The 13,062-nt window shown below is 37.0% G+C and overlaps 1 protein-coding gene across 6 annotated transcripts in view; it reads left to right on the top strand.

Annotated features, from left to right (window-relative positions):
- The window catches only part of IFT88 (intraflagellar transport 88), a 165,700-nt gene extending 153,575 nt beyond the window's left edge, over positions 1–12,125 (top strand). For 3 of the 6 annotated variants that reach the window (XM_037800627.1, XM_037800625.1, XM_037800626.1), the window contains 2 exons: positions 11,468–11,578; positions 11,823–12,125. In XM_037800627.1, coding sequence (XP_037656555.1) covers positions 11,468–11,578; positions 11,823–11,944 — 233 coding nt within the window. In that variant the 3' untranslated portion in view covers positions 11,945–12,125. Of the gene's footprint in view, positions 1–11,467; positions 11,579–11,822 lie in introns of those variants that run through there. The other 3 variants (XR_005211244.1, XR_005211243.1, XM_037800628.1) reach the window with 3 other exon arrangements.
- Positions 12,126–13,062: the final 937 nt, after the last annotated feature.

Here is a 13,062-nt window from a genome sequence, read left to right as displayed (position 1 = left end):
AACAAGACACCTGCCCTACAGGAAATACTAAAGGGAGCACTACAGAGTGATAGAAGACAGGAGTGCATGGTTTGGAACACAGTTTTGGGAGATGGTAGCACAACAATGTAAGTACACTGAACAAAGATAACTATGAGTATGGATGAGAGAGGAAGGTGGGGAGCATGTGAGACACCACAAGAAAGGAGGAAGGATAAAGACTGGGACTGTGTAACTTGGTGAAATCTAGAGTATTTAACAATTGTGATAAAATGTACAAATATGTTCTTTTACGAGGGAGAACAAGCAAATGTCAACCTTGCAAGGTGTTAAAAATGGGGAGGCATTGGGGGAGGGATGCAATCAGCATAAACTAGAGACTAACTAATAGAATCATTGTATTATGCTTCCTTTAATGTAACAAAGGCAATATACCAAGGTGAATGCAGATAAGAGGGGGGGATAGGGGAGGCATGTTAGACACTTGACATTGGTGGTATTGTCTGATTCTTTATTCTACTTTGATTTAAGGTTATTTTTCCTTCTGCTGCTTCCTAGTTGTCATTTTTTATTTTCCTCTTTCTTTTGCCTCTCTACCTTCTTTGACTCTCCTTCCTGCCTTGTGGCAGAAATGTAGATGCTCTTATATAGATAGTGGTGAAGGTGGTGAATATATAAGTGTATGATCATGCAGAAAACCATCGATTATTTACTTGGGATGGAATGTATGGCGAGTGAACAAAACCATATTAAAAAAAAAAAAATGGGTTGATGACAAAACCTCAAGGGCAATATACTGAGTGAAATAAGCCAGACACATTAGGACAGTTATTACAGGGTTCACTGACAGGAACTAATTATAATATGTAAACTCATAGACATGAAATATAAGGTACCAAGATATAGGACGAGGCTTAAGAATGGGGAGTGGTTGCTTAATATGAGGAGAATGTTGAATTAGGATGAACTCCAATGTTTGGAAATGAACAGGGGTGTTGGTAGCAAGATGTGAGAGTAACTAACAGCACCGAGTGGTGTGTGAATGAGGTGGAAAGGGGAAGCTCAGAGTCATATATGTCACCAGAAGGAAAGTTGGAGGTCAAAAGATGGGAATGTATAAAACTGAATCCTATGGTGGGCAATGTCCATGATCAACTGTACAAATACTAGAAATCACTTCCATGAACCAGAACAAATGTATGACAATACAATTAGAAGTTAATAATAGAGGGGCATATAGGGAAGAACTATATACCTATTACAAACTATATACTACAATTAGTAGTATTTCAACATTTTTTCATAAACAGTAACAAATGTACTATATCAATACTATGAGTCAACAATTGAGGGGGGTTGGTTAGGGATAGTGGAGGATTAGAGTTTCCTTTTCTTTTTTTCTTTGTTCATCTTTCACTTAATTTATTGTCTGCAGTAATGAAAAGTTTCTAAAAATTGAACAAAAATTAAGTGTGATGGATGCACAGCTGTATGAGGGTACCCAGGGGCAAGTGATTATACACTTTGGATCTTTGGATAATTGTATGGTATCTGAACAATCTCAATAAAAATGAAAAAAAAAAACAAAACACTACATTGAGATACTGCTAAATACCCAATAGAATGGCTAAAATTTGAAAGACTGACCATAACCAAGTGTCTATGAGAGTATGGAAGAACTGAAACTCATTCATTGCTGGTATGAATGTAAAATGTACAAACATTTTAGAGATTAGATTGGCAGTTTCTTAAAGTTTTTCATATACCCTTCAGATAACCTAGCCATTCCACTCCAAGAGAAATGAAAGCATATACCCACACAAAGACTTGTACACAAACATTCATAGCAGCTTTATTTGAAATAACCCAAGCTGAAACAACCTAAATGTCATCGACAGGGGAATGGATAAACAAATTATGGCACATCAATAAAATGGACTAAAGATATAAAATGAGGAACTATTGATACATCAGCAACATGACTGAATCTCTGCTGAGTGAAAGAAGCCAAATTAAAGAAAAAAGTAGGGGAAAGAGTACAAACTAATTACAGTGATGGAAAGCAGATCAGCTGCTACCTGGAGGCAGGGGTGGATGAGTGGAGGTGGAGGGGAGGTGGGTGAGGGATAAATTTCAAAGAGACAGGTGAAAACTTTTGGGGGTGATGGATTATCCAGACTGTGATAGTTTCACAAAACTCATCAGACTTTGCACATTAAATATGTGCTGTTTTTTGAATGTGGATTATGACTCAATAAAGGTAGGGGAAAAAGTCTTCTCTCTTGCACTACCCACTCTAATGAAGAGGCTTCTGTGAGAGAAACTGGGGTCAAAATCTGTTCTTTGATACGGGCTTCAAACATTACATGGCTCTTTCCAGTGAAGTCTCTTGACTTCATAAAGATAATCAAATTTCCCAAAATACTACCAAAAGTTTAATGCTCTCTATTATAGAAAATGCAGAATGTTCAGACAAAAATAAAGAGAAAACAAAAGTTACTCAAAATTTTATACCGAAAATGAAGGTGTATATATATATATTTTAAAAATGTGGCTCATACTTGTTCTGGTTTGCTAATGCTGCCAGAATACAAAACACCATAAATGGATTGGCTTTTATAAAAGGGAGGTTGTTTGGTTACACAGTTAACAGTCTTAAGGTCATAAAGTGTCCAAGGTAGCATATCAACAATCAGGTACCTTCACTGGAGGATGGCCAATGGCATCCGAAAACCTCTGTTAGCTGGAAAGGCACGTGGCTGGTGTCTGCTCCAGAGTTCTGGTTTCAAAATGGCTTTCTCCCAGGACGTTCCTCCCTGGGCTTCAGCTAGTCAAAAATGTCACTTCCAGTTGCTCTTGGGGCATTTGTCCTCTCTTAGCTTCTCTGGAGCAAAAGTCTGCTTTCAAAAGCTGTCTCCAAAATGTCTCTGTAAGCTGAAGCTCCTCTCTCAGCTCCTGTGCGTTCTTCAAAGTGTCCCTCTTGGCTATAGCAAGCTCGCTCCTTGTGTCTGAGCTTATATAGTGCTCCAGTAAACTGATCAATGCCCGCGCTGAATGGGCGGGGCCACACCTCTATGGAAATTATCCAATCAGAGTTATCACCCAGTTACGTAGGGTACATCTCCATGGAAACACTCAATCAAAGAATTACAATCTAATCAACACTGATACGTCTGCCCACACAATATTGCATCAAAGATAATGGCATTTTGGGAGACATAATACATTCAAACTGGCACAATACTGCTGTACAGATTTATACACTGCTTTCTTCATTGCCATTGTGTATGCACATTTTCCTCTGTCATCAAATAGTTTTACGAGTTTTTAGGAAAAATTTCTAGAAATGAAATTACTGAGTAAAGTATTAAGTCTTTTGATATAAACAGTTGATCCTCATTATTTGTGGATTCTGTATTTCTGAATTCACCTACTTGCTAAAATTTATTTTTAACCCTGTGATAGCGTATAGTTATGTAATTCAGAAAAATGTGTTCTTAATCCAATCCTGTGGGTTAAAATCCATTGTAAATAGTACTTTATGATAAGGATTACTTTAGTTAAGGTTGTCCCAATTGAATCAGGATGGGTCTTAATGCTATTACTGGAGGCCTAATAGAGAAAACCACAGAGAGAAGCCAGCGGGAGCAGTCAGAAGCTGAAAGTCTATAGAACCCAGATGAGAAGGGAGGTGATGACTCCATGTGCATGGCTGTGTGATGGAAAAGCCAAGAAACACTAAAGATTGCCAGCCAGCCAGAAGATACTGATCCTGGGAGGAAGCAGGCCTGTAGCCAATAAATTTCTGTTGGTAAGCCAACCCATTGAATAGTATTTGTTTTAGCAGCCAGGAAACTAAGACAAACCCCAAATCATTATGTGCAGCTCTGTCACACTGTTCACGGACATGTGCAGAGCAGCAAAAACTCTGAGTCATCTGAAACACGTGTTCCGAGGTGAGGTCTAACAAGGTGACATTCTGCCTTCTTGTTTCACCTCTTATACTGTAAAAAAGTATCCTTTTCACAATATATTTAGGGCCACATTTTCCACATTTTTGTGTTTTTTGTTGGTGATTTCACTGTTTAAAATGACCAAGTATAGTACTGATGTGCTTTACAGAGAAAATGTATATGTTAGATAAACTTTACTGTTTTCTGGGGCATGGACTCAATTTTTTTTAAATTTTTTTATTTATTGAGATTGTTCACATACCATACAATTATCCAAATATCCGAAGTATACAATCAGTTGCCCCTGTACCATCATACAGCTGTGTATCCATCACCACAATTAATTTTTCTTTCAATTTTTAAAACATTTTCATTACTCCAGAAAAGAAATACAGACAAAAAAAAGGAAACTCAAATCCTCCCTTACCCCTAACTACCTTCCCTTCATTGATGACTCATAGTATTGGTGTAGTACATTTGTTACTATTGATGAAAGAATGTTAAAATACTACTAACTGTAGTTAATTTGCAATAGGTATATTTTTTCCCTATATGCCCCTCTATTATTTTTTTTTAAAGTTTCAGAATAGTATTTAATTTTCAGATATTTATAGCCATCTTATTTGATATCACAAAACAGTGGCTGTGTTATAAATTTTACAGATGAGGATATTGTTGCACTATTCTCACCATACATAGGTTGCAGAATAAATCTGAAATACAGATCAATACTTCCCCTTCTTCCTCCTTTGTATATTTACAAACATGCCAACACATAACCCTTGCTATTCAAATTATTTTTATCTGAACCAAGGAACTAAATGCATTGAGGTAATTTTGTTTTGTTTATAGGAATTCTCACTGTGTAAACTATACAAGCTTAGGGATCAGAGAGTAAATAGATTTATTTATTTATTTATTTATTTATTTATTTATTTATTTATTTTGCCAAACCCTATATCTGAACTCAGAAGCTAAAATGGTTCAGTATTTTCCATTATCTTGGGTCCATAATAAATGTTCTTTTGTTTCAGTTTATGAAATGTAAGTTAATTGCCACTTAAATTTAGTGGTTCAATGACTACCATAACAAATGACTCTCCATATATAAATAGACATTTTCACCAACACTGCTCCCTATGTGACTTTGCTCTATATATCCCATGCCTATCTCTAGACAATGGCATCTAATCTACACCAACCAATAAAACATAATTGAGAATACACATTTTTCAATGCTCTCAAAAAAGTGTAAGAGTATTCCTTTGGATTTTCAAAAGAAGTCCATATTTTCAGACTTAAATTTAATAGTTTTTAATTATTCTTAGTCTAATTCCTGTTTTATTGATCAGGAAACTAAGAGTCATTTTACAAGTTAAGTGAGATGACCACATTTACAATTAGCAAGTCAGAAAAGTGAGGCAAGTGTCTTCATCTTCTGACTTCTGGTGTTTCAGAAAGAATGCCATGCCATAAACCTGAGTTATCCATTTGAAATAGAGTGAAAGAAATGGTAGCATGGAATAGGATGTGATACCAAGTATATTTTCTCCTTCATGTCACCATTCTGCAATGTCTGTTTATTCCTGTCTGAAATATGAAATTAAAAATAATTTAATATAGGGTTGTGTCTATGATAACTATGGTGATAAGAAAGCTGAACTTATATTCAGTGGACACTATATGGCTTAAAAAATGCATCTTCATATAATATTACAGAACCTTTCTCCGTATCTCTCACTACTTTCTTTGTTTCTCCGTCAGTAGGGCTTCCTTTAGTGTCTCAAGTAGGGCAGGTCTTTTATTAGCAAAATCTCTCAGCATTTGTTTATGAAAAATTTAAGCTCTCCATCAAATTTGAAGGAGAGCTTTGCTGGATAAAGAATTCTCGGTTGGCAATTTTTCTCTCTCAGAATTTTAAATATGTCATGCCACTGCCTTTTCGCCTCCATGGTGGCTACTGAGTAGTCACTACTTAGTCTTATGCTGTTTCCTTTGTATGTGGTGAATTGCTTTTCTCTTGCTGCTTTTAGAACTTGTTCCTTCTTTTCAGTATTTGAGAGTCTGATCAGAATATGTCTTAGAGTGGGTTTATTTGGATTTATTCTATTTGGAGTTCACTGGGCAATTATGCTTTGTGTATTTATGTTGTGTAGAAGGTTTGGGAAATTTTCCCCAACAGTTTCTTTGAATACTCTTTCTAGACCTTTACCCTTTTCTTCCCCTTCTGGAACACCAATGAGTCTTATATTTGGACATTTTATATTATCTATCATATCCCTGAGGTCCATTTCAATTTTTTCAATTTTTTCTCCATTCTTTCGTTACTTCATTTCTGTTTTGTCGCTGATTTGTTGTTCAGCTTCCTCTAGTCTTGTACTATGAGTATCCAGAATCTTTTTAATTTGGTCAACAATTTCTTTTATTTCCATAAGATCATCTATTTTTTTATTTACTCTTGCAATTTCTTCTTTATGCTCTTCTAGGCTCTTCTTCATGTCTTTTATATCCTGTGCCATGCTCTTCTTCATGTCCTTTATATCCTGTGCCATGGTCTCATTGTTTGTCTTTAGTTTTTTGATTAATTGCTCCAAATACTGCATCTCCTCTGATCTTTTGATTTGGGTGTTTGGGTTTGGGTTATCCATATCATCTGTTTTTTTCATATGCTTTAAACTTTTCTGTTGTTTTGGCCTCTTGGCATTTGCTTTACTTGATAGGGTTCTTTTAGGATATGTATGCTAATTCAAAGACTTCTCTCTAATTTGTCAGATCTACAGCTTGGTGGCGTACACTTTCTCTAACTAACCAGCAGGTAGCATGGGCGAGCCACCTATACCCCTCAAGCCGGTTCTCCCCAACTTTGTTTTTGTGGTGTCTGGGGGTCTGATTCTTGTGGGGTCCAATTGGTGCACCAGTTTTGCATGTGTAGTTGGTGCTGTCCGCCCTCAATGTGGGGTGTGTGTCTGAGTGGTTAGGGAGCAAGGGCGGCTTTAACAATCAAACCTCCCAGGTGTTCCTGGAGATTTAAGGCTGTTCCAAGAGTCTAAACCTTCAGTTTGGTCTCACCACAGTTTGTCTCTGCTGCTGATCCACAAATCCTTGGTATTGACGTATGGTCTCTGGGATTTCTGAGTGGGTCCCTCTTCCAAACCATACCCTTCTAGGGCCTCTGCTGAGGGAAGGCTGTGCCACATCACAAGTGCATGCTGACCCTCAAGGGAAGTTCTGGGCCACTGGGCCATGTAAGGGCATTCCCAGCCTGCTGAAAGGATGGCTGAATGGAGCGTGTTAATTTCCCCCTTTTCACACCGCTCTGCCTTCCTAGCTCTGGGACAGTTAGCTGGGGGTGTGTGAAAGGCTATTGTCCACACCAGATATTGCAGCATATGCATGTGTTGCTAGAAACACCTGCCGTTGCACTGGGTTTTTTGGCACAGCTCTGGGCTGTGGTGCTGGCACCGGACAGAAGCATTCCCAGCCCGCCAGGAAGACAGCTGTAAGGGGTGTGGTTTTTTCCCCTTTTGGCTAACCTCTGCCTTCCTAGCTCTGAGACAATTAGCAGAGGTGCAGAAAGGCTATCGTCCACATCAGATATTGAGGCATACTCACAGGTTGTGGAGACACTGTTCCTGCTGTGCTCCCCTGTACAGTTCTCCCTGCCATATCCGAAGTCCCTTCTGGGTTTTTAAAAAAGAACTAGTCCTACTCCAAATGCCAACCCATGGTTCCCCCACACCGCAGTGTGGCTGCCAGATATTCAGCAGGCTTACTTACTCATTTCAGAACGCAGACTCCCGGTTTCACCAAGGGCACGGTCCCTGTGGATTTAGCAGACCTTGTCCAGCTGGTGCATCGCTGGAACTGGTGTTCTGGGTCACTTTCTGGCTTTTATCTAGTATTTTTCACAGAGGTGTTTTTTTGCCCTGTCTCTCCTAACTGCCATCTTCCGGAAGTCTGGATTCAATTTTAATGAATCGGCACCTGATTCTCCATTTACCTGCTCCTCACCATGATTTATGATTAAACTTGCTCTAATTTGTTTACAGAGGCTTTGTTTAAAAACTACTCTAAAATGTTCTAAAGGCAATGAATGATATGAAACTGTTTCTAGATGGGGTTAAATGGGGGCAGTCTCCAAAAGGCTGGTGAAACAGTGAACTTCCCAGGGAGTCACTCTAAGTAAATTTAAGGAGGAAGTAAGAGATATTTGGTGTCCTTAAACAGAAGCACACATAAAACAAGGTTATGTATTGATCAATTGAGGAAATATAGTGACCAGAGGCCGACAGGAACCTAACCCTGCATCTCCCTTCAGGCAGTGGTTCAGTATTTGCTAATTCAGTGTTTATGGAGACTTTGTAGAACATAATTACTACAAATAACAAGAATCAGGTGAACCAAATTACTCTCAGAAAGCTTGTTCATTTCACTTACTACTCTGTTATTTTTATTTTCTAAACTTTGGCCACGTTAACAGGCAAAAAGGAGCCTTATATACAACCTTATCTTTAGAATTATTTGAATGTTTACATAATATTTGATACATGCGAAAGAATATATATAGCACAGTAAGTTATGAAGCATATCAATAAAAATTAATGAAACTGCCATAAAACATTACACCAGGACACCACCATCACCTTTGCAGCACAACTTCATGCTCCTGCCCCTTGCATCCCCCACTGTCCCACCACAAATAACCACTGTTGGGATTTTATATTTTTCAGTGCCTTATTTTTTCATATAATTTTATCATGTATGTAAACAATACATTTAACTTTGCTTGTTTTTGAGCTTCATGAAAATTATATCACTCAATATGTAGTATTCAGACCTGCTTTTTTCATGTAACGTTATGTTTCTAAGGTTAAGTAAGGTTGGACATTTTTTTTTTTTTTTTTTGGCCGTTTGTATTGTTTACTTTAGGAATTATCTCTTTGTATTTGTTCTGGTTTGCTTATGCTGCTGTTATGCAAAATACCAGAAATTGATTGGCTTTTATAAAGGGGGTTTATTTGGTTCCAATTTACAGTCTGAAGGCCATGAAAATGTTCAAATTAAGGCATCAACACAAGTATACCTTCACTGAAAGAAGGCCAATGGCATCTGGAAAACCTCTGTTAGCTGGGAATGCACGTGGCTGGCATCTGCTGATCCCGGCTTGTGTTCCACTCCTCTCTCAGCTCCTGTGCTTTCTTCAAAATGTTGCTCTTGGGGCGTTTTGTCCTCTCTTAACTTCCCTAGAGCAAACACTGGGCTAGCATCTCCAGAATGTCAGCAAAAGTCTGCTTTCAGCAGCTGTCTCCAAAATGTTACTCTCAGCTGCTCTTAGCTCCTTCTATTTGTGAGTTCTTTTATAGGACCCCAGTGATAAAATCAAGACCCACCCTGAATGGGCAAGGTCCATATCTCCTTTGAAATAATTTCATCAAACATTTCACCCACAGTTGATTGAGTCACTTCTTCATGGAAACAATCAAAGGATTCCAACATAATCAACACTAATACATCTGCCCCCACAAGATTGCATTCAAGATTATGGCTTTTGGAGGGACATAAGATATCTAAACTAGCACAATATTCTTGGTCTGATTTTTAATAGTGGTATTCACTTTTTTCCCCCTGGAATCAGTAAGTTTCAAGATTCCTTCTTACTCAGTTCTATGACTCTTAATGTTTTTCTCTTATAAAATAAAGAAAAGTATCATTTGGAAGTTTTAGTGTTACTTGATAAAGCAGCTATTCAGATAAATTGATATCCAAAATCCTATTTTCAGAATCTGTTTATTATTTAACTTCCCTCTAAGTTTGTTGCTATATTAAAATGAGTATGATAACTTGTTTTATTAGTTAGGCATAACACCCACCCGGGCTTAAAATGTTTTATTGATCCATTCATGTCTACCCATGCATGGTTGCATTACTCAATGAAAGTTGATGGAAAATGATGAAATGAGTGTTCATAATATACCCCAACTGGTCTTTATAGTAGAAACTGTTTAAAAACTCTACTCATACTGTAAACAATCGAAAGTACGATTTGTTTTGTATGACTGCGTGGTATGTGAATATATCTCAATAAAATGAAGATTTAAAAAAAAAAAAAAACTCGTGTTTTTTTCAGTTAGACAGTTGAAGTTTTTAAAGAGAGGTTGGTTTCCATTTTTTAAAAAGTTTTTCTCTTTTCTTGAGATTTGAATCCTTCAGACTGGGAACTATACATTAGCATTCAGAGGACATTGGGTCCCTGAGGCAGAGGTCAGAGTTCTTGTTGCTAATGTATCTGTGTGAAAAGTGAAATAAAAGAAATATTGCCTTGAGCAACAATGCTCAAAACTTTCTTGAACTGACCTCACTTAGGCAGTTTGAAAGACACTGATTTACACTTCTGGATGGAAAAAAAATAACTTCATAATAACAAAAAAATGAGACGAACAAAGTAATAATATAAAAAACATACCAAAACATAGACACATTCAATACATTAAATTAAGGGGGGTTATTTTCCAAAAACATAAATGATGTGGGGAAATGGTAATGATTATTTACAAGAACATGGACAGGGCTTAAAATTTTGATTCAGTTAACCAACCATAAAATATGGGGATTTTGAAGACTGTCCATTTTAATCATTCCCAGAGACATTATCAATAAACTAAAATCTGCAGTACACTTAGAAAAGAAATGATCAGTGTAATGAGTGGGCTTTATCTCATTAAAGGTGAAGTTTCCATAATAGAAAAAAAAATACCATTGCAGGAATTTTAAGGGGAAGAAATAAAGTCTGTGAGTCCAGAGGAGTGGTTCTTTTAGAGAATATAATAATAGAAATTTAGGGTTAATAAGTACCACTAATGTTTCCTATTTATGTTAGTGTTCAGCCTTCTTTGAAATGTTCAGGGATTTGGATTGCACTCTTTTCTAAGGCAGCCCAGACCATTGCATATTTGGACAGCTGTAATTCTTTTGATTTTTCCTTACATTTAACTGAAATATGTCCTCTTCTATATGAACATTCTTCAAATGTTTGAAGAAAGTGATGTGTGATCTAGGTTCTCTCCTCCCTGAGTTATGCTTACCCAGCCTTTCCCACTGTTTTTCATAGGATGTGCTTTTAGGGCCTCTCACTAGTCTTGATTGGAGGTTGGTGACACAGCTTATACTGTTCATATTGCTCTAAGAACTTCCTATTTTGTTCTTCGTTCAGTTTCCATTTGTTCTTTGTTAGGTAATACTAGTCAGGGCCTCTGACTTCTTACAAGTGAATCAATAAAATTGAAACCTATAACTAAGCACACATTTGAAAGAATACATATAAAGACAACTCCTAAGTGATATTTTGTCTATATTATAGAATCCCAAGGAGAGATTTCTTTTAAATTTCAGAAAACAAGAATTATGTCCATAAGAAGTTGGTTTCCAAGTGAAACAACCTGCCTGTTACTGGCAAATAAGGGTGCTTTAAGATACATAACATAGTGCATATTTTCTCAGCATATTAAACAAATGCATTTTTATTTTTGTGTTTTCAGATAGTGGCCAGAACTGTAGTGCCAGTAGTAGAGATGAACGACTCAGTGCCAAACTCAGAGCTTTACCTGGGACAAATGAACCTTATGAAAGTAGCTGTAACAAAGAAATAGGCAAGTGCTGGCCCCTTACCCCCCAGTTCCTAAAGGCATAGCAGGTCTGAAGAAGGCTGGTGAGATGGCAAAATGTGTAATCGGGCAGTATTAAGAATTTGATATATATAGACAAAATGTAAATGACTTGGAAGAGCATTTCTGTTCACTCTGAGTTGTTCAGTTTTGATTATGAGATGTAATTGGTTTCACGTTTTGTTTTTCTGTATTACTCTAATGTAACCAAATCTGTTTTGAAATCTAGATGCCTCCTATGTGGATCCACTTGGCCCTCAACTAGAAAGACCAAAAACTGCAGCCAAAAAAAGAATTGACGAGGATGATTTTGCTGATGAAGAGTTAGGAGATGATTTGCTTCCAGAATAATATACACTTTCATTTTATTTATTAAGGGAAAGACCTTGATTTGTTAAATTTTTAATTAGATATCCATAGTTTAATTTTATACAGTCAAAATTTAAAATGAATGTATTCTGTTCTGTGTATATGGGTTTAAGTTTTGTTTTGTTTTATTATTTGTTAATGTAATAAAACCATATGAAACTAATACTTTAGGCCAGTGACTTCCTTACCTTTTTGAAAACATTGACCACAGTAAGAAATAAATTTGTAGCACAACCCAGTGCATAACCATACGTAAATAAGTGTGCCTATGCATTTGCAAAATATTTACCCTTACTAATGTAGTACCTGCTGACACTTTCTACAGTTTCATTCAGACAAGCAAAATGCTGGTATTAAAATCACTACATTGATTTTGTGGCTTGCAGCTTGAAAAATACTGCACTAGGATATATGTATGATGAATCTTTATTCAAGCTAAATTGCTTGGAGATTAGAAATGGTAAGTCTCCGGAAATTTTGCCTTGTGGGGATTATAATGCTATTAAAACAATTATGTTTTGGAGGTAGTAACAAAGTATAATGAGAGAAAATACCAAGCCACAGCCTATTGCTCTTTTCTGTAGTTCCTGTCCCTACCTTTATCTTAGTGACATGTACCAAAACACCGAGCAGTAACAACTCTAAGAATGTTTTTCCCATTTGTGATTTAAGGTGTGGGATGCAGGACTGCTTTCATTTTTCTTTAGCAATGTGTTTGGCTGGCCAAGACTATCCAGAAGAATTTCAGTGATGGAAAGATGTGGCTCATCTTTAGCAATATACCACATTATAGAAAATGGTCCTCTCCAGCTTACTAATGTTGTCTCTACAATGTGTATACTACTGTTAGTTGCAGTAGGAGGAAAATGAAAATTAGAGCACATTCCCTGCTCCCAAGAAAAGTTGTGAAGTAATAGAGGAGCCAGTTCACACATACACTAAACATCTACCATGTGCAGAGCAATATTAATGATTCTGAGGACACAGTAGTGAACAAGACCCTGTCCTCAAAGAGCTTAAGTTCTGTGAGACTTCTGGTCAACCAAGATGGTGGCATAAGATGCTCTAGGGTGCCATTCCCCCACAGTATCTTTTTTTTT

The sequence above is a fragment of the Choloepus didactylus genome, chromosome 12, assembly GCF_015220235.1.
Source record: "Choloepus didactylus isolate mChoDid1 chromosome 12, mChoDid1.pri, whole genome shotgun sequence".
Taxonomy (NCBI): Eukaryota; Metazoa; Chordata; class Mammalia; order Pilosa; family Megalonychidae; genus Choloepus; species Choloepus didactylus.
This window is presented reverse-complemented; position numbering and strand designations above follow the sequence as displayed.